At 41.4% G+C, this 27,980-nt stretch overlaps 1 protein-coding gene across 2 annotated transcripts; it reads right to left on the bottom strand.

Annotated features, from left to right (window-relative positions):
- Positions 1-4: 4 nt before the first annotated feature.
- dipk2ab (divergent protein kinase domain 2Ab) lies at positions 5-27,380 on the bottom strand. 2 transcript variants are annotated; one of them, XM_041968657.1, is made up of 4 exons: positions 26,923-27,380; positions 19,936-20,818; positions 8,255-8,558; positions 5-2,503 (listed from the first exon to the last, which is right to left on the bottom strand). In XM_041968657.1, exons 2-4 carry the CDS (start codon positions 20,587-20,589, stop codon positions 2,157-2,159), a joined length of 1,305 nt encoding a protein of 434 aa, XP_041824591.1. In that variant the 5' UTR covers positions 20,590-20,818; positions 26,923-27,380; the 3' UTR covers positions 5-2,156. The 2 variants fall into 2 exon arrangements, with proteins under 2 accessions (XP_041824591.1, XP_041824592.1); XM_041968658.1 differs by lacking the exon at positions 26,923-27,380 and adding an exon at positions 24,177-24,251.
- Between the last annotated feature and the right edge of the window lie 600 nt (positions 27,381-27,980).

Below are 27,980 nucleotides of genomic sequence, written 5' to 3'. Positions count from 1 at the left end.
AGAGTAAGTGTATATATATCTATATATATATATATATATATATATATTTCTTCGTTTATTTTAATATTTAATCCCACTAAAAGTTGTAAATACAACTTTTGAATGAAAGGCACAGGTAAAAATCAGACAATGCTGATATAATACTCCAAAGGAAAATTACAGTACAAAAGTGGACAGTTAGTTAGCAAGGACAAATCCCTCCAGGTTGACCATCCTCCAAACTGGGGAAACAGAAATCTATCAGACACAACAAAGAATGGGACTTCAAAAATCAGAAATACATCAGCCAAACTTGTCTTTATTGCTTTTCCTAGCTGGCAAAGGTCACATCAGCCCTGCAGGTCATGCAGAAGGCTGGAGGGAGAAAAAAAAAAAAAGCCACTGATGTGCTTTCCAGTTTCCCAATAGATGGAGTGGCTCACATTTACTTATTTTTTATTGTCAGCGCTACACAACACTCCACTGGGCTTTCAGCATCTGAATAACAACATCAAAACAGTTGACTTACAGAAACAACATAGAACCAAAGACAGGACTTTTTTTTTTAATCCAAAGTTAACTGAGGAACATGTTTTATAATCAACAATCAAAATGAGCCTGTATTCGAGATTATGCTTTAACTTGTTGGTCCACTGGGTGTAAAGTCGTCCCAACCTCTAAGTGGTGCAAAGTGTTTAAAAATTAAACAGAAATTTCTGGCCTGCAAAATCTAAAAGTGCAGGTCAGAGCGGCTTCAGAAGGTCTTCTGAAGCAACAAATTCATTTTCAGATATTTCCATTCCCTTTAATAGCAATGACTTGACACAGCTTATTGCATTGGGCACTAGAAAATAAGATTCATTTATCAATTACAGACATTTAAACAGAATCTGGCACTGGAGGGCCATTACAGGGTAGCTTTATCATGTTTTCTGCTTCTCTTAAGAATAACTCAATTTCCTTTATGTAAAGAAGTTTTTGCAATCTTGTTGAAAGAAAACATGTTTGACCGATCATTTATCAATTCTACTGGAAGCTGACACAGCAGTCGGGGTTATGTAACAACTTGGGCCAATCTTTGTTTTAGATACCTCTGGGTTGATTCTTTAGGGACACAATAGCCGTATTCAGGCTTGTCAACTCATAAAACATTGTGTTCTACAGCTCTAGTGGGGAACAACTGAAGGGAAAGACGTGGTCTCACAATTCCTATTACAAACAGCCTCTTTGGTATAGACACATCTGCATCAAGAGACCACTAAATTCCAATTATCACCTTCTTTTTCCTGTGAGTAGTTCTCTCTCTCTGTAGTTCCTATTAAGAGAAACAGAATAGATATATAAAAAGGAAACGCATACAAAAATGATGATTGCCACAATCCTGAAACCTGGAAATTGAGTCATTGATTGGAACTTTTTACTTTTTAATCCAATGTGAAAACACCCCTCGTACCTCCTGCCTGTCCTCGCTACCCGGTGAAGCTTGATGCATTTCTTGCTGTGAGACAGCAGGAGATTCATTCTACCTTCACCTTCCAGGCAGCAATGCCTACAGAAATAAAAGCCATGGCACAGCAGAAAAAAAAAAGAAAAATGCACATGTACCAACCGACTTAAATTCAGTCCTGCTACACAAAACAAAACAAACCTTCAAAAGACAAACTAGATTGTTGTAGGAAACTATAGGAGACATTGAAACATGTTTCACTGTCATAAAACAAGCGCTCTGATGGACTGAGGAGGAGGATGGACATCATCTGGGTTATGTGATGTGTTGCTGCTCTGCTTGGATGCTCTGGTTTGCGTTAGCCTGGGTTCAGCGAGGGATGATTTACCAGAGCTCTTTCTTAGCCCCCCCCCCACCAGTGATGTTAGCGCACGCTGGGTGGATCAGGACAGTTTACCTCTATCCCATCTCTTTCCTGGTTCTAGCAGAAATTTTGTAGTGCCAGACTCCTTTTATATAAAGGAGCTAAGTCAAGGTAAAAGCTAGGGCTTTAACAAATCTGCCTTTAAGTTAGATTCCTTCACTTCCTGATGCAAGACCGAGCACCTTGATGCTCCAGTGCACAAAGGGGAACAAATGACATCACGTACAAGAACCAAGATCTCAAGAGTCTGGGAATAAAGAGTACAAATCCAGTCTCAGTGCGTTGGGCTAACGCCGACTCCATTCATTACCTGGCTGTGGAGGAGGAGGAGGCAGCAGCTAGCTGTGTGAGGTATTCACGCAGTTCCTTAGCCGCCTGAAAGCGGCCATAGCGTTTTTTGGGTTTGGTGCACTCGTCCAACAAAGCCTCTAGTTGTCCATCTTTGGCTATGTGGGCTGGCGGGTTGTGGAGGAGTCCTCCAGTGGTACCCCGCCATGTAGCATACCGTGACAGCAGGTTCTGGCACACGGCATAGTAGTTGTGGTCCACAGTGACCCTGGAACAAAGAGAGTCCTTGGAAAAAGACAGGCAGGCTTCCCTGTCGCACTCCTCGAAACGGCTCTCGTACCACACGTCATAGTTTTCTGGCTTATCTGCAGGCAGAGACCAAAGTAAGTTAACTTTCAGCAGGAAATATAGACAAATCCTTAAATACAATCATAAACCTGCAGGAGCTCAACATGTATTTTTAGCATATTAAAGGAACGATTGGATTATATGCTTTATCTCAGGGGTATACAGTTCAAGATGTGTAGATCTTGCAAACTTTAAAGTAAATCCTCATAGAGTAACACACACATAACTTTTCTGTCTAGTTCTTTTGGCTTTTTTAATTTTTATTGACAATGTCATGGAGACAATCCCTCCCCTATCCGAGTTCCAGTAAGAGCATTTAGCCTTATAATAAAGAAAAAAAAAAGAAAGAAAAATATGAAGCTTCTTTCAGTAGTTTGTGCAAATCATCAAGAAATAAAAATTACTAGCCACAGAAGCATCCAAGGCAAGGCTTTTTATTTTCTACAGCCACTAAGAGGAAATGCTTTGTCGAAGTACACAGCCTAACAGCTCATTTACCGTTTCTTTTGACAGAAAAGAACCTCTCTCCTGATTTATTGAGCAAATAAAATTATTTCTTCAGCTCATTTCACAGTGTTTTTTTTCCCCTCTCTTTAGAGGATTGGACCAGGAGAGGAGGGAGGCGAGAAAATAACCTGGAATGATGAGATATTGGTTTGTGCATTAAAAAGCAGATCAATAACGTTGTTAGAATGGGGGAGGGGCGAAGTTAGGGATAGAGGGCTTGGGCCCAGAGGATGCAAGCACATAATCAGTGTATCAGTGTTGTAATGCACTTCTCCTCTGGCTCATCAGAACAACTCAATCAAACATCCAGCATTTCCCTGTTAGTGAAAGGGCCCACAGTGCCCCCCCCCAAAAGAGGAGGGGCACATCAACCTCAATCAGTGCAAGTGATGAAGATGGATCTATCTGTGTGAGCTTGCCACGGGCGCGCACCAACACATGCAACGCTGTACTCGAGAAGGCAGCAAGGTGAGGTGAAAGCAATTAATGTTTCGAAGCTGGCCATGCATCACACCTCAGCAATGATTGACAGATGGCATCGGGAGTGTGTCCTGTTCTTTTTCCACCCACAATGATGAACACACACACACACACACACACACACTAGCAGTCAGACAGAGCGCCTAAAAAGAAAAAGAAGCAAGGATTCATGCTCAAGGACGAAGATGAGCACAGCAAAAAAGTAATTTGAGACTCAACTAAAGGCTAAAGGAAAGAATGATGTCTATTTATTTGCACCTCAATCCGCCTCAGTTCCTCTCTTCCTGTAGGCTCAAGTATAACAAAGCTTGAGCATTTCCAAAGCAAACCAAATCATTTCCAATTCAAATGAGTGGAGCAGCAGATGAGGTAGGACCGTCTAGCCTCCTGTGTAACTGGCATCTTCCATGTTAAGGAGCTCAGGTTGGACTCGTATACATTCTTCTCACTCCTCTGCTTTCACAAGGCTACACTGAGCCTGAAATGCTTGTTAGTGTGGCCTTACTGCTAGCATTCAAGGGAGCAAGCCTCTTTTAACAATGCTTGCTGGGTGCATTGCCTAAAAGTGAGAGAAAGAATCAGTGCGTGCGTACGTGTGCGATCATGTCTAGGCGAGACAAGAGATTAAATGTGTTTCATTACACAGCATGCATCATCAAGAGCCAACAGGGGTGAAACCATCTACAAATCCTATAAACTCAATGATGGAGAATGGTTCCTTTTCGGACCAGTGGGCTGTGCAAACGAACAACGCAGCTTGAACACAACACGCGTTTGCATTCATATAGACGTCCCCAACAAGAGGGCGGAACAGCACACAGCTTTCCGCTTGTTTGATTTACAAATCAATTGGTTTCAGTTTTGACTGACGACATTGACATCATACACCCCAGCTTGCTTTCAATCTTGGACTCTAATTGTCGGGATTGGATTCTCTGTTTGTGGGGCTTTGGGAAGTTGCTGCGCCTATTTCCTACTGCAGTCCAATGCACAGCCGTGACCTCCTAATACTCATTACCGCTTTCATCCTCCTCCTCCTGCTGCGATGCAACGCTTGGCATACACACAAACAGATTCAAGCACACAAACACACAAGAAGCAAATAAACTTGAGGCTTATACTCTGGGTAACGGCTGGGGTAAGCAGCTTGAGCTGTCAGGCTCTAAATATGTTGGCAAGACAAAGAGTGTCTCAACCTGAACTGCTCTTCAGGAGGAAAAGTGGCAAAAAAAAAATATATATATATATATATATATATATATATATATATATGAAAAATTTGAACACTGTACAAAAACTTAATTTTTTTCAGTTTATTCATTTTAAAAGGATAAACAAATATATTATATAGACTTACTACATGCAGAGTGAGATATTTCAAGCATTTATTTATAATTTTCATGATTATGCCTTCAGCTTATGAAAACCAAAAAAATGTAATCTTAGAAAATTAGATTACATGAAATCAGTTTGAAAAAAAAGGATATTGAATACAGAAATGTTGACCATCTGAAGAGTATAGTCATGTATATGAACTCAGTACTTGGTTCAAGCCTCTTCTGCATGAATTACTGCCTTAATGCGGCGTGGCATGGATGTTATCAGCCTGCGGCCCTGCTGGGGTGTAGTGGACGACCAGGATGCTTCAATAACAGCCGTTAACTCTTCTGCATTGCTCGGTCTCATGTAGACCTGTCGCGATAAGCAATAAGTCAATTAATTGAACGATAAGAAAATAAGAGCACGATAAGTTTGCCGGCCGCGATAATTTTTTTTCGTCCCCCCTTTACCATAGACTGTGTATGACAATAGGTTTCACTATGGAGTATTTCGACTAAACGCTCTGGTTTCTTGCGGAGTGATCTCTCTAGTGTCACACTTGACTGCAGCATGTTGCAGCACGAGCCGGTAAGCCGCATTTGTTTTGCACGGCTGCCAACACGCAATGGCCGTGAGACTTGCGTATTTAAGTGGCTTCTCACGCTCTCGCGCTAAACCTCCGATTCTCATGCTGAAATATGTAAATAATAGATGCAAGCATCTCCTCTTTTATTGTTTCGCTGCTTCCCACATGTAAGCAGAACACACACATTCTAGCTTACGACGTCAGTACAAAGCCCCCACTTCCTGGTCTACCGTAATAACCCCTGTAATCCGCAGGCACATTACGCAAATAGAATCAGCCTATATACTACCGTATATGACAAAATACACATTAAGATCAATGCCGGCTAATCGAGAGGTTTGGGAGGATTCCCAGTGGGCCGCATAACTTTTGGGCCGGTGTCCCGGCGTATGTGAATGTGGTATCCCAGCTAACTGCTGGGTTGTAGTTACTTATAAGGCCAACAGAGGGCAGAATGACTTTGTTTCACAAGCAGTAGATTTTGAAGAGCAGAAGAAGAACACGGGTTTTTGTTCGATGTAAAGTGCTGAAGTTTGGTTCGTCATTAAAACCGGCATGCTTGTCTACTTGTCTGGAGTTTATTTGAAGATGCAACAGTGAAAAAGGCGCTTTTATTTATTTAGTTTATTGACCTTTGAAAATGTGTACTTGCATTATTACGGCATATGTCACTATATTAGTTGAGAATGGTCTCAAAATGACACATTAGCGCTCTGCGCAATATTATCGTTTATCGCGATAATTTCTGAGAAAATTTATCGTACAGCTAAATTTGTTATCGTGACAGGCCTAGTCTCATGTGTCTCATCTTTCTCTTGGCAATGCCCCAGAGATTTTCTATGGGGTTCAGGTCAGGAGAGTTTGCTGGCCAATCAAACACATTAATTCCTTGGTCATTGCACCAGGTTTTGGTTCTCTTGGCAGTGTGGGCAGGTGCCAAGACCTGCTGGAAAATGAAGTCAGCATCTTCAAAAAGCTTTTCTGGAAGGAAGCATGAAGTGCTCTAAAATCTCTTGGTAGATGGCTACATTACTTAATAAAGCACAGTGGACCAACACCAGCAGATGACATGGCTCCCAAATCAACACAGACTGCGGGAACTTCACGCTGCACTTTAAGTGTCTTGGATTGTTGCCTCTCCATTTTTCCTCCAGACTCTGGGATCTTGAATTCCAAATGAGATTCAAAATTTGCTCTCATCAGAAAAGAGCACTTTGGACCACTGCTCAACAGACCGGTTTATTTTTTCTGACGTGTTTTGTTCAGAAGCGGCTTGACATGAGGAAAGCAATATTTGAAGTCTATGTCCAGGATCCGTCGAAGCTCTAACTCCAGCCTCAGTCCACTCCTTGTGAAGATCCCCCATATTTTTGAACAGCGTTTTCCTGATGATCTTCTCCAGGCTGTGGTCATCCCTGCTGGTTGTGCATATTTTTCTCCCACACTTCTACCTTCCACTCAACTTCTTATTGATGTGCTTTGATGCAGCATTTTGAGAGCATCCAACTTCTTTTGCAATTACCTTTTGAGGCTTTCTCTCCGTGTGGAGGGTGTCAATGATGGTTTTCTGCACAACTGTCAGGTCAGCAACCTTCCCCATGATTTTGAATTCTACTGAAATAGACTGAGAGACCATTTAAATGCTCAGGAGTCCTTTGCATATGTTTTGGATTAATTAGCTGATCAGAGTGTGGCACTTAGAGGCTGCAACATTAAACATTTCCCAATAATCTACTCCTCTGAGATTATGATTTTTGGGTTTTCATAAGCTGTAAGCCAAAATTGTGAATATTATAACAAATAAATGCTTGAAATATCTAACTTTGCATGTAATGAGTCAATGTATTAGTTGAATTACCAAAATTAATTAAGTTTTGTGCGATATTTTAATTTTTTGAGTTTCACCTGTAATATATATATATATATATATATATATATATATATATAAAACCACACAGGAAGTACAAATTCTAGGGAGAGAAAAAAAAACCTACAGGATATATTGGAGTGCTCTGACTTGTCCATCACTTTGTGGTTCTCTGGTATCAGATCTTCTAATTTAGCAAAATGGCATTTTATCTTGGGATAAATTCATCACAGTACTTCCCCTCCAAGTGTGTGTGTACTTTTTGTACACACACACACACACCCTTTCACATACAGATAATAGTTCATATCTGTCACAAGACACAATAGTGAAACCTCAACACTTAGCAACACAACCGTTTATCACTTTAATAGCATTTCTGCAGGAGAGGACAAATCTAAGAGCCTGACTAGGTGGTCGTCCTTTTTTGTGAAGTGGCCCCTGAAATGACGGCTGAACGGACAGAAACAGCCACACTCTACAGTATGATATATAGGTTTTTGTTTTTTTGGTCTTTGTTAGGAGGCTTATTCTGAGGCAAAAAAAGGAAAAATAAAACAAAACTAGGGCAGCAGAGATGGCTCATTATCCAAGCGATCTTTGCTTTGATGGGGACGCACATGTTAGAGGCAGAATGGGTGCTGGAGGAGTATATTCTTAGAAGAGGAGGCTTCCAGCTTATGCAAATTTGCCCAGAGCTGTCTGTCTCTAGAGGCCTTTCCTCATAGCCTCATCGCTGTCTCACGAGCCTCATTTCTAGAGAATCCGAACTATGGTCAGTGTTTGAAACACACCCAGGCTTCTGAGAAAGTCTTTGATAAACAAGACATAGAGAAAAAAAACCAATGCACAAGTAATAATGTCATGAATAGCAGTTATGCAAGTTCCCTTTTCACTGTTTTAAAAATGCACAAATGACATACGATTCAGGAAAACTTTGCAGCAACTCTTGTTATGACGCTGGAATGTTTAACATGAGAAAAAGAATTAATGGACACAGGTACTTACTCTGCTTGATAAGCCTTTTGTCCGCCACAAGAACATTCTCCGCGTCAACGACGATGACTCTTCCATCACGTGGACCGACTGCAAAGTTGTCAAAACTTACATCGAGCAGGTACAGCGCAAAGTCAAAATCGTTGTTGGTGAGCTGCTCGGCAATGTCCATCAGCTGCCGCGCCAGGTCTACCCTTTTCTCCCATGGAGCATTGTAGAAGCTCCACAGTTCCTCACCCACATAGTTAACAGCTACCACACGCCCACATGCTCCCAGGTACTTGGCGAATGGCCATCCTTCATCTGATGGAAAGCTCTAGGAAGGAGGAACAGATGAGAATGGAAACAGCTGATTTAAAAACATGGAAGAAATAAGTCAGACTAACACAGAGCCAGCTGATACAATAACATAAATACCCCAGTGACTTTGAAAAGCAAAGCCTAACACAAGAACTGAGAAAGCCTTCACAGTGTCAGAAAATATTTCTTTAATTTGAAAAGAAATCTGTTTTCGAAAAGAGAGAGATCAAAGAAAAAGAAAAAAAAAATCCAAGACACTAAACACAAAGATTCTGTGTGCAGCCTAAGGTAATTTTTGATACACAATTTTAAGTACAATAGCTGAAAATCTGCCAGAGGATCATGTGAAACAGAGCCAGCTTGGGGTATAACGGATTAAATTTAATAAAAGCAAAGAGCCAGTTTGTGTTTAAGCCCTACAGCTATGAGCTGATGTTTGCTGCTATACTCAGTGCTTCCAGAGAACTGATAGGAGGTGATTTGTGGTAGCAGCAGTTAGCAGGAAAGCCTTATGTGTTGTGATGCAGCAACGGGGCGTTTAAACTGCTGTGTGGTGCTGGCTAGCCGGGTTAATGCAGTTTGGGCATGCTGACAAGAAATTACTGTGTATTATAAAGTAAAACTGATTAATAATACCAAGGTAAAACCGCTAGAAGCACGTGGTATTGCTGTTTTTGCACAATACCATAATCCCTCTAAGCTTTATTTGCTTTGCTGAGGTCAAACAAAAGAAGCCACACATGCACCATCATCTGCAATCACTCAAAGTCGAGCGGTAACATCTATATGGACAAATACACACACACATGGTTGCATGAAGGCACTGCATTTGGCAGTGGCTTCCTCTTTGCAGCCTCTGCAAACCTCTTTAGAGCTGCGCTTCTTTGGGGGACTGCAGCTGTAGTGACAACTTTTTCCTAAATCACAGGCTCTTACAGTAAATGACCAAATTAAAAGAAGGTATCAGAGCAATCAACCACCATTTTTTTTTCTTCTTTTTGGCAAACACATTTTTTACCACAAATGATAAACTCTTGTCATTTATAACAAACCCTCTGCCTACAGGCCTCCATCTTTATAATGAACACCTGCCATATGTTGGCTTAACAACAAGCCACTTTTCCTATGTAACAATTTTTTCCTTCAGTTTTTTGGCAGCCAGTCACTCCAGAGACACAGACAGAGAGCCTGGAGCACTCATGTTTCACAGCAGTCTCCATAGCCCTGCCTCTCTGAGACCCAACCGCATCAGAAACATGGTAGGAAACATGCAGGTGATGTGTGAACTATTATAACTGTTGCGTTTCTTGGCAATTCAGTGCTTTAGCAGCTTTCAGTTTCTGTTGAGAGGGTGGATGTTAAAAATACATGGTTGCGCCAACTTCCTTTAAACTTTAATGAAATAACAAATTATTTAAAGACATTTGTGTTAACCATCCCCATCCAACGCTCTTCATGGGCCTCACAGCTGCTCCTTCTCCAGGACAACAGCTGGACGCATGGAGACTTTGGCATTAAGGGCTAAAGAACATGTTTGATGAAATGTTGGCTAATACAGGATTATTGTTGATGTATTTCATTTTAAGCATTCCGTCCACAATATTGTGCAGGATGCGGCACGCTGAATACAATTCTGAGAAAAGGCCAAGAATGCTTTCAAAAAGCCACCAGTGGGAAAACCTTAAAATAGCCTGGGGTGGGGGGGGGGGGGAAAGAGAAATAAAAATGGATCTTAATGTAGGAATGACTCCTAACACAACTAATAAACTATAATAAAAAAATAAGGTTCCCTTTTCTAGTGTCACTGTCTATTTTAAAGTAGAGAGGAGGACTATGAAAAGCCAAATGCAGTCTTGGTTGAGCCCATTTCCCTGAGGCGACCTAATCAATGGTGGGCAAGACAAAAGTCTATCCAAAAAAGACAAAAAAAAAGGAGGGGCGGGGGGGGGGGGGGGGGTGTTCACTTCCTGCAGCCTGTCTGTCTCTGCAAGACATTTGATTTGGCAAGAGTTGCTTCTCTAAAAACATCTTGGCTTGTTACCCTTCCTCTGCATTCTTTTCTGGTTTTGTGAGTGAACTTGGCAGGAAGCAGTATATGAGGAAGTAAACAAACAAGACAATAGTGGGCCGACTATATTCTCAACTACTGGCTGGAAATAAGACAATCCCTGCTACTGGGCATTCCTACATGAGAGATTTTAAGGATTAGAGGCTTAATAGGCTAAATATCTAAAATGGCTTTCTAATTTCTACAGTTGGTATGGAACATTTAAGCAGACGCTGGATCAGTTGGTGGTACATCCCTATTAGGGCCTCCTCCCTTTGACCCAAATTCAAACCTCACATCACTTTTATATAGATATTATATTTAGATATAAATCTAAGCAGCTCCCCATCTTGTTGGCAAAACTTAGCCTGTCCAGTGTTACAGCTAAACCTGCTTTGTAAAACACCATCCTCCCTCTAACCCCCGCAGGAAGGCTGGATAGATGTGGGGAAGAGGGTGACGGGCAGACAGAGTGCATGAGAGAAGAGGAATACGATGGAGACAGCAAACAGAAGAGACAAACACGGTGTCTTTCACTGCTCCGCTTCAGTAGACAGGGGGAACAAACCAGCAAAGACCTGCCTGCTAAACACATCTCTCTCTTTGTTGTCAGGTTGCAGGACTGAATAGGAGCAAAAGTAGAGCGACGGCAGATGGGGGGGGGGATGGCTGGTGGGAGGGAGCAACAGGATAAATGCCCAGAGGCTACTTTCAGACACTGTCAACGGTTGTTATGAGAAGGCCTTCATGTCTGTCTAGCCCTCGTCCGCAGTTTTTAACATAGATGTCGCTCATTCCCTGCGCTGACAGACTCGTTGCTCGTCCACAATTATCAGAGACCTAACAACTCGTACCTTGGTGCCATTTTTATGAGCTTCTTAAATCTAAGTTTTATATGACGCACATCTAAAAGGACAGAACTGCTGAACAGTGTAGACATGTGTGTGGAAGAGGGCACCTGAGCTTTGGATTCAAACTTGCCCGTTGCATAGGTTGATAAATACTCCAATCATTTTCCTTCTAGCACTCTTTAAATGGTTACCCTGCAGAAGTCATTAGCGTCCGCAATGAGGCGTTTGGTGAGTGAAGGAGGGGGTGTATATTGGAAAACCGAGCCGAATATTACTTCCACTGCACTATCTCCAAGTAGACCTAAAAGGTGCTCTGTGTGTGTGTGTGTGTAGTTAATGCATGGGTAGCGAATTTTAGCTGTCATCTCCCAATGATGTTGCGCTGTTGAAAAATGCTGAGGTTGCGAGACTGCCAATGACACATCCCAGCAACTTTCACTGCTTTAAAAGGTCTTATCACTTCTTGTTCCTGTCACTGGATAAAACCTTTCATCTCCTGCTTAGCAAGGGCTTGAAATTGTAAAACATGGTGTCTAATGTCATTTTGTTTCAGCAGTGGGGTTGCATATGTCTTGCAGTGAGCAGAAATAATAATTCTGGCTCAGAGGACAATGGAAATGAGGGTGGAAAAAACAGAATCTCATCATTAAAGACGACCTCACAGTGACTTCTAGGCCCTAGTCTGGCTAATCTAATCTTTAAGGTTGTGCTGGTGCACTGCAGTAAAAGTGAATGAGAGAGAGGTGGGTGAGTTGAGGGGGGGGGGGTTTTCGTTCCTCTCCCGGTAACACAACAGACACGCTGGCGTCCTCTCGGAGGGGGGGCAGGAGTAGGTTGAAATGAAACAGGGCCACAGACAAATATGCAGCCTCTGGAGAAGAGGATGAAACGACTGGAGCGAGAAGCACAGGAACACACACCTGCGCCCTGACATCTGCTGACAAAGGCATGCCCTTCTACTAGGCGACTCGGGGGAGGGGGTGGGCATTTGTTAAAGAAGGTTCGAAAGAGGCTCCTTGTTTGTGTGTGCATGTGTATGTTTCTATTTGAAACTGTATCCAAGTGCGTGTGAATGAGAACATGCAACGTGACCGGGGCTGATAACAACCCCTATTCAGGGGCAGAGTAAACATGAGTGGCTCCCCAGATATTGGCTTGGCTGGCTTGCAAAGACACACACATTGCATACATATACACAATTATGGTGGACACAGAGCTGGATTTTATTAATGCAATATTTAAAAAGGAACCAGTTCCCTTCATCTTTCAACCGAAACTAGTCACAGGAAAAAGGAAATTAGTGGTTTGTCACAGAGGCGCTTCATGTGAGCAGTGCTATAAAACCCCAAGCAGGGTGTGGTGTAAATTCTCAACATTTTCTGGCCTCAACAAAACCTCACCGCTTCACAGCAAACAAGCTAGGACAGGAGTCATCAAGACTCCAAGGATCAAATGGTAAAGTTACAGACACAGACCGAAAATAAACCCTTTAAAAAAACTGAACATTATTCAGTTTGTTTATCACAGGTGCTTAGAAGAAGGCACATCAACCCTGCAAAGCTGGAAGGATGATGCTGCCAAGCTGGACTTGAAAAAGCACATTGCTTTTCTGTGCAGCTCTCCTGTTGACCTTGTGTGTCTGGAAGGAAGTGTGGTGAGCCCCGTCTGGCATTTTGCTGGCCATTTAAGTTTAAAATACAGTCTGTTAGTCAGCAGCGAGCGCTCAGACTCCACAGGGGAACCAATGCTAACTCTTCAGCCAAGGCACACATGGTGCTACTTCTTTTTCCTCCATCTTACTCATCTCATGCTGTTGCCATTTCTCCCAACCTTTTCCTTTTTTTTTCTCCTCTTCCTCTGTTTTGTCCTACTAAACCTACAGTACACAGGTGTGATTCTGTCTGTTCTAAACATGGAAGGCAGGAGCTTTATAAGACAGAGCTGAATAGAAGTGACAGGCAAAGAATGCTAATTGTATGTATCTGAATTTCTGAATTTAGAACAGGCATCGCATTCTCCTTTATTCAGGGATGGAGTTCAGTGATTGAAAAGTCACTGTTTATTACAGGAATGGAGTTATGGAGAATATAAATCACTGAATAATGAACATTCAAAAGACATATAGTATGTTTGTTGTGCATGTCTGTGTGGAAAGTAAGTGAAACTCAGAAGAATAACCAAAACCAAGAGGTCAGGTAAAGTCCTCAGACCAGTAAGATCAGTAAGCTTGCAAAGTGCAGAATGAAAAAGCATGATTTAGTAAGCTCTGTCAAGCACTGATAGAAACAGGTTATCTAGGTCTTTGAGTTTCGCAGGCCTCTGTTCTGAAGAAAGAATGAGAACAGCATGAGGAATGAGAGCACAAGACAGTGTGGTTTGGGGTTGCGAGCTCACACGGCGCTGCTAGCTGAAACCTTTTGCCGACCTGAACCTGAGCCATTGCACGTAGAGCCACCTCATAAATTCTCTCGGATGGAAGATGAGGAATGTATTAAGTCACAGGCAGTGGTGTTGACTCAGTCTAGGTGGTATTGCCGCCCACATAACACACAGGAGGAACCCAAGTGAAACTTGGCTTCAGACCTGACGGCTGTGGGTTTTGAGGCCTACACGAAGGGTTGTACATTTCAGAGCAGACGCCAATTATCCTGGGGGCAGCTGGGTGACACGGTGAGCAGGGGGACTGCTGTCACTGACCTTGCACTCCAACCTGCATGCTGAGCAGAGCAGAGAATTTCCCTCTACAAAAACCAATTAAATATCTCTCGTGCTAGTAAAGACCTCCAACTTAATGAGAGGTGTCAGGGTATGACCAGATCCAACAGCATCCAGTGAGAAGTTTGATTAAAGAAAGTCTTACTGGCACTAGTTAGGGTGCAAACGCTAAAAACCCAGAGACTTGACAGCATACTGCCGACCTCTCATAATTTCTGCAGCAGGAACCAGGTGCCTCCTGCTTTAAAGCAGTGGGCAGTTTTATTACTGCAGGAACGATGATGTGCTAAAAAGCATATTCTTGCTCTAACATTAGGCTGTAGGCTCTCCAGGGGACAACATGCTGTAAAGAGCTGCTTGTTACTGATCCATATTGGCCGTCTTAAGGGGCCCGGTGAGAGTAGTGCATGACCCTCTTTCGCTGCAGAACTGTCTTCACGAGCTGGGCGTTTGGAAGGTTGGGGTGTATGCTGTAACAGTAGGAAGCTTGGGGGTTGAGGGACAAATCTAAAAAAGGGAGCTGGTGGGTGGGATAGAGCAAGGGGTGGAGGGGGGTAGCCACAGGCATTTACCTAACCAAACACAGCTGTCAGGCGTGTGTGCATATGTATGTGTGTGTTTGGAAAGAGGAGGGAGGAGAGACAGGATTATGGTAACACAAGCAGTCTGGCTCATTCAAATGGGAGAAAACACCACAAGGCTCTGGCTTGTACAAGACACAATCACACAAACCCTTCTGCTCCTCTCCTTCTCTTCTCTCCTTTCTGCCAGGGCCTCCATCCAGCGAGGGCAGCCAAAAGAGAAGAGTCGGGCCCAGATAACTCCCTGTCTTATCCTAACAGGATTCAGTCTGTACACAAAGGCCTATAAGAATAATGAAAGGGGGTTTGGGAGCACTTGAAGCAGGGTTAAGCGGCAAGCAGAACCTCCTCTCTTATGTGCTAAGAGCATCACAATCCCCCAAACCCAAAACAAAAGGTACTAATCACAGGCTCCCAACTTAAATACTATTTACTTGCGGACCTCAGTCACCGAGTCAGCCTTAGAGACAGAGACATGCATTTAAGCTGGAATAGCATGTGAGATTAAATGAAAGGAATAATAACAACTTAAAAAAAAGGGGGGGGGGGGGTTGGGGTTGTTGATCCTCTTTGTATAAAAGGCATGACCCAGAAAACCAGACTAAAGCATCATTGTTGCATTTTTCTCAGATGGAAAATGTAAAGGATTAAATTAAAGACATGGACGGTCGATCTTGAACAATTTTGAAAGAAAAAAAATTTTTTTTTTGACAAATATTTGGTTTCCAAATTACTTTTTAAATTCAAGCTTCTGTTCAGTGTTCACGTAGAAGTCTTTTTTACAAGAAATGACGGATTAAGTGATGACATCAAAATATGAAATGCTCCATATGTAAAGTTGAGATATGAACGGCTTTACTTACCAACTGCAGGTTGCAACCTGTGGCCGAAAGACTGAATCCTGAAGGTTAAATTTCCTCTAGAGCAGGTTTATATTTAGTCCTTATAGTAAAAACTAAACAGCCTGATGTCATTTATCTTATTTAGACCATAGCACTTCATTTCTCTCTACAAGTATGACACAACGGAGTTCTACCTCGATGCACACACACAGACAAGTGCACACAAACACAGGTACCATAGGTCCACTAACCAGCATACATGACAGAAAATAAGTCCCTTCAGCCTCCTGAAAAACAAATAAAATAACGTTTTTTAATCTTCCCAGGGGTTGAAGATGGAAACACTTATGTTATGCTTAGACCTTAATGTCCATCACGAAGGTGCAGCTAAACAACACTTTATCTGAGATCTGAACTTTAAAGAATATTTAGAGCAACCCCACTCAGTAAAATCGTCTTTATCCACTTCTTAAGAACATTTCAGGAGTTGGGATTAATTCTGAGCTCTCTGCTTTTTATCATGTTTCAGTGATTCATGGGAAATGCGATGTAACCCCGCGTAGCTGTCACATTATTTTGAAATGACAGCAGAACAAGAACAAGAGAAATTACGAGTGGATCTGTAAAACAGTGGAAGCTGCAGGGGTGAAATCTGGATCAGGTGTGCCGTGTAACACAAAATATTGGGTGTTTTTCTTGATATTTAATAATTTCTAAATACCCCTAAGAGTTGTGCATAAACCACCGTAAACTGCATCTATATATTAAAACATTGTCTGAGAAACGCTAGACTATACTGTTTAAATGCTTTGTGTTTTGTCCCCTTTTACTTGAAAAGTTATACACCAAAATGAAGAAATAATTACTTGTGTGGCAGATAAGGTGGCGAGTAAATAAAAAAAAATCATTATGAAATAATTAAGTCTTTCCAATTAAGGCATGACTTCACTCAAAATCACCATCCTGTTTCTTATTTTACTTATTTTTCATTCAGGGTTACGAGACTATTGATTCATAGCTTGTGTAAGCAGCTATGAATCATTTTATAAATGTTGTCTTATTAAAACCTAAATTAAGTTTCAGTGGGTCTCTTTGCAACAGGAAAAACTCTTTGCTTCTTTAAATGATGGAGGATCACAACGAGCGTCCTTGGTCAGCATACCAAAGAGGTATCCTCTCATTTAAAACTGGAATTTACTCTAATCAGTGTGAATGTTTATGTTTCACATCTGCATTAAAATGATGCTGTCGAAAATCCTCAGAGGAAAAGGTCATCCATCTAATCTCTCCCCTTCTTCTCTTTTCTGCTTCAGTATCGGTGTCAGATGTCTCTGTTCTGGGAGAAGCAACGTGAAGAGCTCCTACCTTCAGACAAGTATGTCTTCTTGTCAGGTGATGTGAATGTGCTGGATGTGTGGAAGGAGGGCAGAGATGGTAATGAAAACAGGGAGATGGGTGTGGGGGGCCACACAGATTTGAGCTGAGAGGAGATGAGAGTACCGCTGACTGAGTTAACCCCACAGGCCTGTCACATCCTATTCTTGGCTTCACTGAGCACGACAGGGCTGAGGATCAAAAAGGGTGCAAGTGCAGTCACATGCTTCTGGCTAACCCACCATGCTTAATGATTTGGAAGAGGAGACTGGGCTAAAATCGAACTAATTTAAGGTTGGGCCAGATGTACTTCATCAAACACCACCATCACCTGATGAATCAGTGAGTCATTTAGCTGGAGGAGAGAATACAAGGATGGCAAATAAGATTCTAGCCATGGAAATGAGAAGAGTGAATTACTCACTTCTCATGCAAACCTAGTTACTGTTGAATAAGGAGTAAAATTAAACAGGATCATGTAATTCCTCTGGTTGGCAAAGAGACAAGACCTTGACAAAAGTAGATTTATCACAGCAGAGAAAGACTTTTAAATCAATTCAACAGAACTGGTAAGAAGAAACAAGAGGGGGAAAAAAAAGATCGAGTTAGATAAGATGTTTCTTATTGCACAAGGATTTTTTTGTTCATCATTTTGTCTTCCAAAAATATTTATTCCCCAAAGCCAAATTGTCTTCCACGTGACAGAAAAATGGGGGTGGTGTGTGTGTCTGCATGTCCGTGTGCACACTTTGTGTACACAAAAAACGCATTGTTGGCCAGACCCGAAACAACATAGCAGATTGTTTCCCACTTACAAAGAAGGTCTGGTTTCTCATAGTGAATCAGGGCCGATTTACTGCCTGTGGCTTCAAAAGACTGGAAACAGAAGCCCCTCTAAGAGAGAGTGCAGCTCGCTGAGCAGACAGCAAAAAAATGATATTCACATCAACTGTAAAAAAGTAAGAAGGGAGAGAAAACAAACCCCCTCCCCCTAAACCATAACAGTGGTGACTGATGGTAGGAAATTGTAAACAGTAAAACAAGCTTAAATTATAAAATGAGTAATAGCGGACACATCCAATTCATGAGAGCTGTTTCACTACAAAAAGACGGACGGTTCTTGGAGACAATTGATAAGTTGATAAGGATTAGGCTAAATTTAAATAGTGGGTTAAAAAAAAAACAGCCTGCATTCCTCTATTCTGTGGTAAAGCCAAATCCCCATACAACCATCTAACCTCTGGCAAAAAAGAAGAAGGTGTTGTAGTACAGCACGTCTCCTGTTCAATCTCTATAGACGCCATTAATTCTTTATGGTCTACTACTTCCCAACCTTGTGAATAGGGTCTCTCAGTCTCAGCAAATTTTCTCATCTTTTGAGTTCAGTGATGCTGACGAACAGTCAAGGTGCTCAGGATATGTGAATCTATGAGATGTGAGGTACTTCCCTTTGTGTGTTACCTCCCACAAGTGCTGCCCCACAAGTCACAAGTTCAGTGTGAGATAAACAATTCATGGAGTCCCTGTAAACATGCAAAAGCTACAGAGAGTGGGACGTGAAGAGAACTGTGGACAATGCGTGTGCATGATGTGTTGGTGTGAGATGTCTGGAGCCGTGTGCAAGATAAGCACGAGGAGAGGGTGATTCACCGAGCCTCTGAACTGATGCATAACGGCGTTAAAAACACTGATGGCCTTATCGGTGGAGGTTGCACAATTGGAGGGGGGGGGGGTGGAAAGAGGAAGCAAGGGGACAGTAAGTGACCACACAAGGCTAATCAGATTTTATGGATTGACCGGACTAAAAAGCTGATTTCACCTTTCGTCCTCCAAAATGCCCCGAGGTGTTTTGGTCCTGTGTATAATGGGGGTGGGGGGTGGGGGGGTCAGCACCCATTATTGAATGTCTACAGGGGCCAAGACCATTGTTGTTCTGTCCTCTTATGAGACACGGTCAATGCCAGATTGAAATTGGAATTGATTGGCTGCCCGTAAATCAGGGGGAGAAAAGGATGTGGACTCTGTTCATGTGGCATATACAATGGCTGCTTTGACATGCAGGGTGGCAGAAAAGAAACTAGGCATAATTTTGCTCCTAAACACGGTTTCAAAGTCAAATTAAACAAGCATCCTATTTTATCCTGGAACATGCATCATTTGTAGATTTAATTGTCACAGTCAAAATGATGCTGCACATGATCTGACAAACCAAAAGGTTCTACCATATTCTGTTCCAAACTACATGCTAAAAGTTCTTGCAAATATATTTATTCAACTTTCAAGTTTTCACTAAATATTGTTCTTTGTTCTGTGTTGAAACGGAAGGGAATTGATTAAAAAAATATTTTAAGAGATTCATAAAAGATCAAAAGTATTGGTGCTGATCTGAGAAATCCTCCAGATATTCCTCCATTCAAGTCACCCTCAATTGACAAGAATCCAGAGGACACAGACATGTATTAAAATTAAAAACAACTTGGACCATTTACAAATGCATCCTTGAATAATTCAAAACCGCCCTACATTCTGTGTTAAATATGCAGTATTGCCGCCAGCCAAAATCCCTCGATTTTTTTTCAGAGGCCACAGCTCTTAAACCTGTCTCTGTTCTATAAGAGGAATATTCATGCTCCACATTGTGAGTCTTGATGTGGACTGGAGTTAAGGGAGGGTGTAATGATGAGTCTCAGATCTATGGTAGAGGAGGGAAATTATGATCCCCACCCTGTAATTTACTGGGGGGCCAACACCCTGGCCTGCTTTGTTATGATGTTGTGATCCTTCTTACGTAATCCACTAAATGTTGCCTTATCAATTACTAAGAAAACACCTGCTGCCCTAGATCAGCTGACAGACATCCCTGTAACTCCATTCAATATTTACCTACAAGATGGCAACAGTCAAATATTACCCAACTTGAAAGGTTTGTGTGCACACACATACACACGCAAACAATTTTAAGAAAAGTTTAAACTGACAGTACCTGTAGTACGAGAGGTTCTGGGTTGAATGCCAAAGTCATGAGCAGCTGCATCCTTTCTGTGTCCTTCAGGTTCTTTAGCAGGAAGCTGCCCGAGTCCTTGGTCTCAGCGTATCTGCGGACCACACGGTCTAGCAGCCTCTGTGAGGGGCAGTGAACCAGGTCTGACCAGCCCTCCACCACCTCTGGAGTAAGAAGGCGAACGTCCCCGTTGATCCGAGCAAATTCAGTCTTGTACATGGCCTGGATGAGGTCACAGCGTGGCCTGCCTGTGGCCCTCTTGCAGATTTTCTGGTCGATCTCGGCCAGCTCCTGGTTGGAGCCGAGCCTTTTGAGCACCACACGTCGAGTTCCCTCCCTGGGCTCTCCGTACTGTGCGAAGTAAACATTCTTGACATTGAATACGTCTAGAAATCGCAGGCGACCCCAAGTCTCAAAGGAAACCTGACCATTCATGAACTTGCGGCACCAACTGGTGCCAAAGCAGGCAGGACACTTGTTAAGGTTAATGAATCGCCTGTCTGTGAGCTCATTCTTTTGGAAGGAGGCAAACAGGGTGTGGGTATTCATCAACAAGATGACAGACAATCCTACCAATACCAGGAGCTTCAGACAGCGGTACAGGCGGCCAAGTTTGAGAGGCAAGAAGCGCAACATGATGGGGTTGGGTGGGGATGGAGGGTGCTAAGGGATAGGGAAAGGAGAGGATTGAGATGATCGTCAGGGAGTGAACCTCAATGCCTCTCCGTCATGGTGCACAGGGGTTGCTTCTAAAGTAGAAGGGAGGTGCACGGTGGGCACAGCTGCCTAGTGCCAGCTTCTGGCAGCGGCCACTGCATCATGTTCTCTCTTCTTGGTGTTTGAGTGCAAACTCGAGCAAGCAGTCCTGAAATTAAACAGAGAAAGGAAGAGAAAAACTCACTACCTTGGGTAAAATAAAAAGAAACTACATTTCATAAATCCAAAAATTGTCCCTTTGGTCATAGATATCAATTTGAAAAAGGTTTATTTAATTTTTCCCTCTTACCCCAATTCCTAAAATGCAATACCACCAATAAAACAAAAAAAGCACCTTTCTCCAGCATATGAAATTACCTCACAAATTTGAATTGTTCGGGTCATTTGAGGGATTTCATTACTTTTTGAGACAAAATGAGCTGGCCCACAGCCGATGTAATAAACCTGTTTGTGCTGTTGCTTTCTTTTTGTGAAAAAATGTCTTGCATTTCCCCTCAAAACCAGACAAATAAATACAAATAGGACAAAAGAGAAACATATAGTGGTAGTGATCAAATTAAGAAGAAACATAAAACATCCTCTCCTGGCATAAATAAATTATGCAGCACTTTGAGGATGGTTTCTCAGAGGACTTTCCCTCTGCTACACAAGTTTCAGTCACATTTCCTCCAGTGTTCAACAAAATAGCTTACTGTCTGCATACCTCGGTTAAACTGATCTTGATAATCTTGAAGAAATCTCACCATGCATTGTAAAAAAAGTCACGATGTGTAAAATTTAACCTTTGATCAGCACTGCCCTGCTTCCTTTTAAACACGCTTTGAAGTTGTTTCTTTGAAAATGGCTAGTGTCACTAAAATAACGTTTGTGATGGAGAGGGGAAATAGAATCTGTGGATGCCCTCGCTAAGCTAACTGATGCCAGCAGAGGAGGGAAACTGTAAGAGCAATGCATGGAAGAAAGAAAGAACAAAGCTCTCAAGAAGCCCCTGATGAAGCAATGTTAGACCCCCCAATTAGCTTTTCAGCACAGCGTCTTATAAGGCGCTTTAAGAAAGACAATGACTCAGGCCTTGCAAATTAGCCATTCTCAATTAGCGCTCATTAGGACACGCCTATTAAGACAGCAGACTTGAGAGGGCATGGTTAACAAGGAGGCACACCAGTGCTATTAATGTGTGTCGATGTTGGATTTTGCCTCCAGATCGAAGGGGCTGAGATCTGTAAAGACACGGGGGTTAAACGCAGCTAAGAGAGCAGTGGCTGTGAGAGACGTGTGCCTGTGAGAGGGCATCAGATAAGAGCTGAATACACTTGTTCTTACGTCTCACTTCTGTCTGAAAATACCTTGAATAGATCAGGCCAACATGACTGATGTAAATATAGACCACATCCAAAACAGGCACACTAAAGACAGCTGTTCTAAACATTTTTATGGGCAAAGAAAAACACAATTTAAGCAGTTTTCTGTTCTCAGTATGAACGTTTATGCCGAGCATTTCTCCTCTCTACCATCAATACGATGTGAAAAAAGACTGACAGTTTGAGGCATTTCAAAACTCAAATTAAAAGTAAACTTTATTTCTACATATATGGGACAGTATTTAATTATTCATTTCATTATCACAATTAAGCATAGTCATGTTGCAGGATTTTTGACTGAATAATTTAGAGCTGTGGTTCCCAAACTTGAGCCACAACCCCCAAGGTGACATACGTTGGTGTTTGAGAGGATAAGGAGGTTTAAGTGGGTTTTGGTGGATTATGTTAACAGTTTTGACAAAGCACCCAAATGCCTAAAATCAACTTCTCTACTCAGAGATGAGGTCAGATTCAGATTTTTAAAATAACACCCATTATAATTTCGTTTCTGGACACACAATGATAAAAATTCTAAATTTAAGGCTTAAAAACTATCGGAAACTTTATAAATAAGGAATAAGGATGAGGTGGTTTTTGGTGGATTCGGTTCACCGTTGTAATAAAGCACCGACATGCCCAAAATCAGCTTCTCTCACAGAGATAATGCTAAATTTAAATTTTTTATATGAAATAAGTAATAACTTTTTTGTTTGCGCAATAAAAAATTTAAGTGTTCATTTTACATATAAATCTCTTTGCATTCACTTTGACAGACAGTCCTAATAAAAATCTCAAATTTATTTGATTATTGTAAATATAATTATCTTGGGGCCCCCAGTTTGCTGATGAAATTGATAGCCCATGCCAACATCAACCTAAGACATCTCAGAAGCAAAACTAAAATGAAAGAAAGATAATTTACTAAGCAAAACAAATGGAGAAAACCTGACGTTGAGGTCCACATCAGGTTGACTCCGACAAAACGGCACTGGAGAGACAAATGATCCAATTCTTAAAGAGCAAAAAAAGAAACAGACAGAATTTCTGCAATATTCACTCAGTTTCAACAATTTATATTCATATCAAAGAGCACAAATTTGATAAATTGGATGATGGGAGATAAGGCCAATCATTAGTATATGTGATTAGCAACAACTTTAGTATGAGTCAAAAGTACGTGTCTTCTACTGCAGTGAGTGAGGAAAAGCTGATTGCTTGAGAGGAAAACTGAATATCCCGCTGTTATAAGAGCTGAATTCAAGTGCCATTTAACGTCTGACACAGGCAGTCGGGGCGCAGAAATGACTGCACCATTTTTGAAGCAGATGTGACATTTAACTAGGAAGAATGAAGGACTCAAAACCATGTAAAGTAACCTCAGCAGGGCTAAAATTACTTCACCTCTTCATCCTTGCAAGAAAGCAACAGATAGCCGGGGCAAGTTAGAACAAGCGCCGAACAAGACCTGAACACGTGTAATGAGATGCACACGCTTGCGGCTTACACAGGGAGGATGCATAGTTTCCTCTTCTTTGCCAGAATAAGCGTTTAGACCAGAATGATCTCTGCAGCATTACCTGGATTATGTCAATAAATCTTAAGCGAAAGGTTAATTTAAACATCACTGTTTCTGTTAATGAAAGCTAATTGGAGTGCAATATTGCCAGCTTCATGCAAACATTTATCTCCTACCCTTTAGCCTTGATCCTGTACTCTTGGAAACATGGAGCAAGAGAGTGTACTAACTAATATGCTACTAATTAGATTATAGTTTTTATATGCGGTTCCTGAAGCAGCAACAGTCATTGTGAAAATGAGACTAAACCATTCAGGTTTTTTGTTGTTTTTTTTTTTTTACGTGCAAAGAGAAAGGCATGGTGAGGGGCTGCAGGGGCAAGGTTGCCTCCTGACGAGGTCAAAGTTCACTTTAAGCTCTAAAGTTAAGCCAGATGTGTTACAGATTCAACCACAGATGTTACCCACCTGAATACAATGGCAGTGAAATCTAAAAACAGTGTTTTCTTTTGGACAAACCTCACTGTGCCCGCACCCCACTCCTTCCCATTACTCCTCAAATGCCTCAACGAGAGGGAGGAAAGCACAATATCAAGAGGAGCACCATGTTTAGAATAAGCACCAAATTACCTTTCATCAGACACATCCGTTGCCAAAAGTGGGGTAAGAAAGTTTGTCAGCGAACTCGTACAGCGGTGACTGCTGCAGAAGAAAGGCAAAGAAAAGAGGGCGAATCAAAGGATGCCTGACTCCTCATGCATGGGAGATGAGTCTCGAATGCAAAATGTTCCAAGTTTGGCAGATGTTAAGAGCCACAAAATGGCTCATTACTGGGACAGAAAAGGCACAAGATAAAGCAACAGGCTCTGTGTAGACTTAAAACAGAATGACAGAGGTCGAAATAGTGGAAGATGACATGGCAATATACTAATATTTCAACTTTTATTAAACTTAGGTTTTGACAGAATACGGTAACTGATAAGAAAGCGAGAGTTGAAATGGAAATTTTTATCTTGAATAATCTGTTCCACAGCCCTTTGTGTGAAACTGGTTTCAAAGAATGGTGTACAAGGGCAATGCTGCTTCCTGCTTAAGCCATTTCCTTCACTGCACCTGAGGCTAAGCTTCATTACGATATAATGAAGTCAAGCCACACAAGAACATGCTTGATTAATTCCACTGGAAATGCAAAAGAGATTGTGGAGCAGAAGTCGGGGGGTGGGCAGAAATACAAGAAAGGAATGAGCAAAATGAAAGGAAGAAATAGATATAACAAGTATCTAACTAATAGACAGCGAGATAAGAGAAAGTTTGAGTTATTGCTCTTGTGATTGAAATGACTGAAAGTAGATTGTTTGAATACAGAGTGGCGGTTCTCACTCTGACTGTATGTGTCTACACGCAAGACCGCCGGCATTACCACAAAGCTCTAACCAAAGCTTGGAAAAAGCCTCCCCTGCCCCCACAGCCCCAACCTTTTGCTGCGATGTGTGGTTCTTGCTGGAAAGAAGAACTACTGTTGCCAAGGTTATTGACTGAGAGAGTCAATAATGTTTGATCACAAAAACATTTTTCAGCCACAGCCGGATTGCTTCAGTACGGAGAACTCATAGAGGGCGATGGATGGAAGTGACAGCAACATTCACACTCCTAATGGAAAATTTAGTCCTCAGAATATAAGCACCAATTAGCCGCATCCCCTCTATGAACATGAGTCCATTCATCTCTGGCCCAAACTAAACAATAAGAGGTTTTAATGGAAATATCAACAGTATCCGCTTTGAGCCAAAATGACGCAGCTGTTTAGAGGGGCACTCAGTGAAGACTTTCTCTGGATTCCTGAACTGATGTCTGTTTGATTTTCCTAAATTAAGCAGCTACACATTTTTTTTTATACACAACCTTGTACACCTCTGATAAAGTTTGAAAAGTTGTCATTCATTTAAATCCATGCTGATGCTGCTGCAAGACAAACATGCTAACGAACTGAGGCTACACTTGGACTGATTAAAACAAGCTGTCAAAACAAACTGAATTTTTTGGGGGGCTTTGTTTGGTGAGGGAGGAAACACAATTGATTACCTGACATCATATACCTCAGTCTGCTGCAGAAGTAGCTTTGTCTTGAAATAAGCTGGTAAGTCTGGATGTAAAACACAAAAACACACTGCTCCTGTGGGAGCTTTTAGGCTACAATTACAAGACGTTCCCCCTGCTGAGCAATCAGAAACATTCAAATCAACCACCAGCAGAATGTCCTAAGTGAATCAGGCTATTTTCATAGTTCCCTTCTCAACTAACCTTGCAGAGAGGCACCACAATTAGTCTCCCGTTATGGAAAAATGTATTCAAAGCATCCCATTCTGTTCATTAGACTGTACAGAGACATTCCTTTGTAGAAGTGTAGTAATCTATTTTGCCATTGAAAAAAAATCAAGGGCATAACTTTGCAAAAAAAAAAAAAAAAAATGCAAATTATTATTATTATGCTTGAAAATCTCATGGTCAACTCAATTTAGCTAATAATCTAAATAATGCTTATATTATCCAAGCCTGGGCCTTCATGTCTGATGAAGTAAATGGCTCAACTTGTTTTTGTTATAAGCTATAATTCAAAACAAATTGGCCAAGAGACCTGTTGAGATACCCTGCTCCCAGTAGTGTAAAAACTGTAGCGGCCCATTAGGAGAGAATGAATAGTAAAATATTAATAGCCCCAGGCAAATTTGACACCAGTGTTGTGGGCATAATTTAAAATGCAAACTAAAGGACTACAAAAGGGTTGCCTATAACACTGCCTATATTAGTAATTGCTATATATATATATATATATATATATATATATATATATATATATATATATATATATATATATAAACTCTAGACTATAACACTCGATATTGTTGGATCATAATAAGGTTTAAGTAGTGCGTCCGGACCTGTGGTCAGTATGATGATCTACACGAAAATAAGGCTAAAAAAAATTTAATAAACACTTTTAACACTGGTTCTGCTGTAACACAGATACCACCATAGACAATAATAGTGATAATAAAAAAAAGCCTCTTATCACCAAAAGGCGGATATTTAAATCTGATAAGATTTTAAAAAGCCCACTCAACAACAATTTTATGTTATCATTTAATCGCATCTCAGGTCGCAACAGTGACGCTCAAAGTATCGAGTATTCCTACTTTCCCGAGATGCTGAGAAACACTAAAGGAGTTTTCGCTTTATTTCAGTGACTGAGTCTAAGATTCAGCATAGAGCGCTAAAGCGATTCCTGAAATTCACAATGACTCGGTTCACGTTAGTAAAAGACTTAGATCAATGCTAACACGAAGTGCAAAAAAAAAGAAACAACTGTGGAACAAACCTGTGAGACTTTTCCCCCTCTCCGAGTCTGTAGTAGTGAAATGGTTAGCGCTCAGTTCATACCATTCTTCAAAGTTGAGGCTACTTACAAGGCGAGCGACGGCTGCTTCAGCTCACCACGACATTATCTAAAAAGAAAGCCGCCTCTTCAAAGCTCAGTGGAGATCTCTATCAAGCAGAGTCATGCGGGCTTCCCATTTAGAGCTCATCGATATTTAGCCAGCTAGCCTGCTAGCTGCTGAAATAAACAGTTGGGATGTCGTCTTAACTCTTCATATTCCGGATTTCTCCGACTGGACGACGCGGTGCTCTTCAAGAAGGGCAACAGCGCCTGTGTTGGGAATTAACGTCCATATCTGTCCGCTTATTAAATGTCCTCTTGTGGTCACAGAATTGCCGCTTATGTTATTCTCTCACACAGCTGCTCACTCCTCTTCCACACCACAATGGGTTCTGTTTCAAATCTTTTCAACACCAGCCTCTTTGCTCTTTACGACATACGCTCAATGTTTGCGACAGTGGTTGCTAAGCGATTATTCTAATATTGTCGTGTCTTGAACGCCGCCCCCAGTGCAAAGTTTGTAATTTTTTTCTTCTTAGTGTCCACAGTTTTATGGAATATTACTACATAATTAGAAATTAGAGTTTTTTGGGGGTATTCATTATTACCAATCATATCCAATAAGGAAAAGCAAATTGAATTATGAGCCAATGAAAAGAAAAGACTAAATCAACATAGAACTTCACAACATAAAACTATCCATTTTCATCACATAAAGAGATGCTTTAAATATCATTATAGCCATACTGTTTTGAGCTTTATGAAACAAGATAATCAGTAGAGAGATTACACCGTCTGCAGAAAGCTATTTGAGCTACTGAGTAAAGTATGGGCAACCTTGACGCATGAGCTTAACTTCAGATTAAATGTAGTATATTTTCTCAAATTTACATCATACCAATATCTGAAGTAGAACAAATAATAATAATAATAAAACTTCAATATTTATGACGTGTTTGGCTTATATACTGAGCGCAATGGAGCAGTAGTATTCAATG

Source organism: Melanotaenia boesemani, chromosome 18, assembly GCF_017639745.1.
Source record: "Melanotaenia boesemani isolate fMelBoe1 chromosome 18, fMelBoe1.pri, whole genome shotgun sequence".
NCBI lineage: Eukaryota > Metazoa > Chordata > Actinopteri > Atheriniformes > Melanotaeniidae > Melanotaenia > Melanotaenia boesemani.
Note: the sequence above shows the minus strand (reverse complement) of the source record. Positions and strands in the feature narration are given on the sequence as shown.

What these genes read in the sequence shown, in the direction of transcription:
- dipk2ab (XM_041968657.1), bottom strand. Translation starts at nt 20,589, where the DNA reads ATGTTGCGCTTCTTGCCTCTCAAACTTGGCCGCCTGTACCGCTGTCTG. An exon ending in CAGAACCTCTCGTACTACAG is followed by an intron (nt 8,559 to 19,935) that starts GTACTGTCAGTT and finishes CCTCCTTCCTAG; the next exon opens with AGCTTTCCATCAGATGAAGG. An exon ending in CAAAAGGCTTATCAAGCAGA is followed by an intron (nt 2,504 to 8,254) that starts GTAAGTACCTGT and finishes CTCTGCCTGCAG; the next exon opens with ATAAGCCAGAAAACTATGAC.